The 5,000-nt window shown below is 25.3% G+C and overlaps 1 protein-coding gene across 2 annotated transcripts in view; it reads left to right on the forward strand.

Moving 5' to 3' along the window:
* Positions 1–5,000, forward strand: part of LOC100214758 (uncharacterized) — a 134,392-nt gene that overhangs the window by 62,247 nt on the left and 67,145 nt on the right. For both annotated transcript variants that reach the window (XM_065804846.1, XM_065804847.1), the window contains exon 18: positions 3,912–4,166. In XM_065804846.1, the coding sequence (XP_065660918.1) occupies positions 3,912–4,166 (255 nt within the window). The remainder of the gene's footprint in view (positions 1–3,911; positions 4,167–5,000) is intronic.

A 5,000-nucleotide genomic window follows, 5' to 3' on the forward strand; every position in this document is an offset into this window, starting at 1 on the left:
ATGATAGATTTGGCTATAAAAACCATACTTTGAATCAAACTATCTCAAAAATATTTAATCCCTGGCCAACCATTTGAAAGGTCTAGAATTCAGACAAAGCTAAAATATGGCAGTGAGCATATATAACCATGAAGGCATATATAACCATGGGAGACTCATAGAGGGTAGACTATTTGAAAGGCATAATTGGCATAATTGTTAGTTCTTTTTTATAAGTTTTTTGCGTCAAAGTTTTTATTATTTAAAAACTAAGGGAAAGTTTAAACAAATTCAGGATTATGGGGGCTATAACCCCATGTCCTGCAGATTTAGGAGCCCCAAACTTTTTAAGAGGATCCTTTATTTTTGTAAGGTTTTTTTGCCACTTTAATTCGAAAAATGCCCTCCTGTTCAAAAATATCCCCTGACCCTGCAAGTCTTAATCCGGCACTGGTTTAAAGAACTATACAGTATTTTATATGGACTTGAAAAATTTAGAATTATTTATGTCAATATTTTTATTTGCACGAAGTGCCAGTGGATTAACTACCGCAAGGCTATTATAAGCAAAACCTATGGTCCCTCAAACAACCCCCTCGGGCCCAGAGCCGCAAGGTTTAGGAACCCCATGATTTATTTAAAGAGTTTCTTTTTTTTTTTTAAAGAAAAGTCATTATTTCAGAGAAACAGAAATTGGGCACCTTAGCCATGTATGCCAACTGGCCAAAAAAATTTTGCTATGCCACTGTGTAATATACAAATATCTTGAGTTGTAGCGTAGTAGCGATTTATACATGGATTAAAAAAATTAAATTGATTGGAGCCTGGAAACAAAAATACCCTAAAATATTTTCTATCCCTACTCTAAATGTGAGGCCAACAATTTAGTAATTTTTATTATTTTTTATTATTTTCTTACACTTATTTTATATTTAATGTACCCTGGTTTAATTTCATTGTAATATTATATAAAAATTGTTTTGTACTGGTTTGTTATATACATGACAGTTAAATTGCTGTTAGTATTATTTCAGCTAAAATCATTGCTTTTAATATTACATCTCAAAATTTAAAGAAGTAGACATCATTATATTATTGGTTATCCAAGAAGTCTTTAAATTAGTTTAATATGGTTTTTAACAAGACATTAAAAGGTTTTCAGAAAACCTCATTTGTATGTAACTATAAAATAATTCTATTAGTTAAGAGGCTGTTGATTAAGTTTTTTAACTGGTTCAGTGATTAATTGAGTTTGCGCATTTTCAAATTATAAAACTTTTTTACATTGCTTTTGACGTGGTAAAATACCATGCAATATCACTCGCATTTAAATTAAATCAAATTTATTAAATTTTAATAAATATAATTTAAATACAAGTGATTTAATTTAATTTTAGACAAATAATAAATATTATAAAATTAAATCTAAAATTAAATTGTGTTTTTTGTTTAATTTATATTTTCATGGATAATATTTTTTATAACACCGTTATTTTTATGTTTAAAAAATAAAATTATTAATTTATTATATTAAAAATTATAAATATTATTAAAATATAAAGTTTCATTATGGCCACTAACCTATTTCTGCTCAACAAAAAAATTAAACAAAAAATCAATGATTTTCAAAACCCTTTACCCTATTAGTATTATGGCTCTCATGCAGCAGGTGGCCAGTCTCTACACTACTGGTATACCCATATGTTTACTATATTTACCCCTTATTATAATAGAACTACCCCTCATGATATATGTGAAAAGAAATCTTTTCATAATGCCCACTACAAATACTGCCCACATACATCAGAGTAATGCCTGATGTATTACCCAGAAGTACCCATAAACAGGCAATAGTTTTAAATATGCTACCTCAAAATTTTTTGTTAAATCAACATAAAATAATTGTTCTTTGAGAAAGTAAATAATATAGCTTACATTTTAGTAAGCTATATTATTTTTTAAGTATAAAATTGCAAAGACAAAGTTTGCTTTTATTTGTAATTGTAAATAACAATTTTTTTCAAATTACTTTTATGTAAGTTGTCTTTGCTAATTAGTTACTTTTACACATAAAAGTAATTTGGTTTTATGATGTAGTTTTATTTTACTTTGTAAAGTAAGTTTTTTTTTTTAAATATTACATTTACATAAGATTACTTTATAAATAGCTTTTTTTACATATAAAAAATAGAGTACATTTTAATTTAAATTTTTTACATAGTTATAACTAAAATTACTTTTTAAAGTAAGTTACATTACACAACTTAACATTAAAAGTAAGTTTCTTTTGCAAGTAAAAGTAAACAGTCTTTTAATGCAAATTAATTTTATAAAAATAAATTACTTTTTCAAGTAACAGTAACTCATTTAAAAACTAAACTTAAGTAATTAAGTTTTACATGTTATAAAATTTATATATAAAAAAAAGAATTACTTTTAAATGTAAGTAAATTATATATTTTAATATCAGTTATGTAAACTGCATTTTTACATCAAAATAAGTAAATGAGCCATCCCTAGTACTCTAACATCACACTTAGAAATGCTGTATAAGTTAATGTAACAAAAATAGGGTAACAATTTGTTACATAAATATACACACACATACACACACACACACACATAAATATGCTACACACACATATGCTACACACACATACATATAATATTTATATATATACACACATACATATATATATATATATATAAAGATATATCTATATAAAGATATATCTATATAAAGATATATATATATATATATATATATATATATATATATATATATATATATATATATATATATATATATATATATATATATATATATATATATATAAAAGGGTAGTTCGTGTACTTAGGGCCTCCTTGTAACTAGGGCCCCACTTTATTTGAAATAAAGTTCTAATGCTTCTCAGTAAGGTGATAAGTTAAAAATATATTTATTTTTTAATCCTATTTTGAATCTAAGAAAAAGTTGCTACGACAAGTTAAAATTGGAAAACGCTTTTTGATGACCTAAGGTAAGTTTTTGCCCCTGGTATCTTAGATTGTTTTACAATCCTAGAGTAAATGCTTTTCTATAAGTTTTTGTATATTATATTGTTTGTTACTTAAGTACTAAATGCAATGTTTAATAAGTTTTCTCTTAATCTGAGTTCGTTAATAGATGATATTTTTCATGAAGCTAACATTTCTTGTATCTTGGGCCATATAGTAAAGAATTAGTTTGATAAACCATATAGGGTAAAGAATTAGTTTGATAGCGAGGTAGGTTGTTAAGTTTTGATTGATGCAGAGTTTTTTTTTCTCACTGTTGTTTTGCGACTACCATTTTATGCGTAGACTTATTTGTCAATTTTGTTATTTAAGTGTTGCAATTATGCAACACTAGATAAATTTGTTGAAAGCAATCTAAGATTAAATAAATTTTTAATCAAGTTTATGTGTCTATCTTTGTTTTAAGGTATATCATGGAGTTATGTTGAAACCTAATTTTCAGAGAGCTGCCCTAGGTACAATAAAAAAAAAGCTTACCTAGGGCCACTAACTTTTTTACCTTTCTATATGACAGACTCTTATAGTTTATGTCAATATACTTATACTTCTTATACTAAAAGTTTGGGGCCTTGAATTTGGGCATTGAAATAAACTGGCTGTAGGTACACAAACTTTCTCTATTTTATATATATGTATATGTATATATATATGTATATGTATATGTATATGTATATATATATATGTATGTATATATATATATGTATATGTATATATGTATATATGTATATATGTATATGTATATGTATATGTATATGTATATATATATATATATATATATATATATATATATTATATATATATATATATATATATATATATATATATATATATATATGTATGTATGTATATAAGTAATTCGTATAATTTCATTTTAGCTACCTTTACCAAAATGCATGGTTGTTGAAAAGATGCATTTAAGTTCATGGCATTATGTTGTTTTGGATTTCCAGTCTCCTGTTTTGTTAACAGATTTTTTGATACCACCGTGCAAAGCTCTTAGCAGCATAACACTTTCTATTTTGGGTACCAATCAAGAGATGAATCGTGTAATAGCATATAGTGATGAAATTAGTTCAAAGGCTTTAATCATGTCAAATTTAGTGGAACCAATAACATTACAATACTTAAAAGTGAGTTGTTTTGTATTTTAAATTTTTTTCTATCTATGCAACACATTTGTTTAGCACATTACATGATCAATAAATCATGTGATGTATTTTAATGTATATTAATAAATTTACATAATAAATATACATAGTGTTTAAGAAAGATTTTTTTTAAATTTAAAAAAAATAAACATGAATTGTTTTTAGTGCTTCCTTTTTTTTGGTATTATTTGCATGTTTGCTATATATCATCATCAGTATGTGTGTGTGTATTTAAATGATTCTTACGTCAACAAATATGTCACTTTTAATTACTTTTGACTTTTGTCCAACATTTTCGTGTTGTCAGAAAGTAAAAACCATTAATTTAATTACAAATTAATTGTTTTTAAAAAAACCCGCAAAAACGCAAATTTAATTGACCAGAATGTTTTTAAAAACATTCTGAATGTTTTTAATAATATAAACAATGTTTTTATTTTTATTTTTTTTAATAAAATGTTTTTATTTTTTTAATATGTTTTATTTTTTATTTTTTTTACTGTAAATCACAGAGTGATTTACAGTAAAAATACATCGACTATCTTATAGCCTGACTCGCAACAAAGTGCTGCAACATCGACTGACAAATAGCCTGACTCACAACGGAGTGCTGCTACATCAACTGACAAATAGCCTGACTCGCAAGGGAGTGTTGCTACATCGACTGAGGGTTTGGTTTGGGCAGGCAGTCTATCAAATAACAAAAAAAAAAAATTCCAGTCTTGCATTTTAATTTTACTTTTTGTCAAAAAAACTTTCTGACAACCAGTTAGGAGTTATATATATATATATATATATATATATATATATATATAT

Source organism: Hydra vulgaris, chromosome 09 (assembly GCF_038396675.1).
Source record: "Hydra vulgaris chromosome 09, alternate assembly HydraT2T_AEP".
NCBI lineage: Eukaryota > Metazoa > Cnidaria > Hydrozoa > Anthoathecata > Hydridae > Hydra > Hydra vulgaris.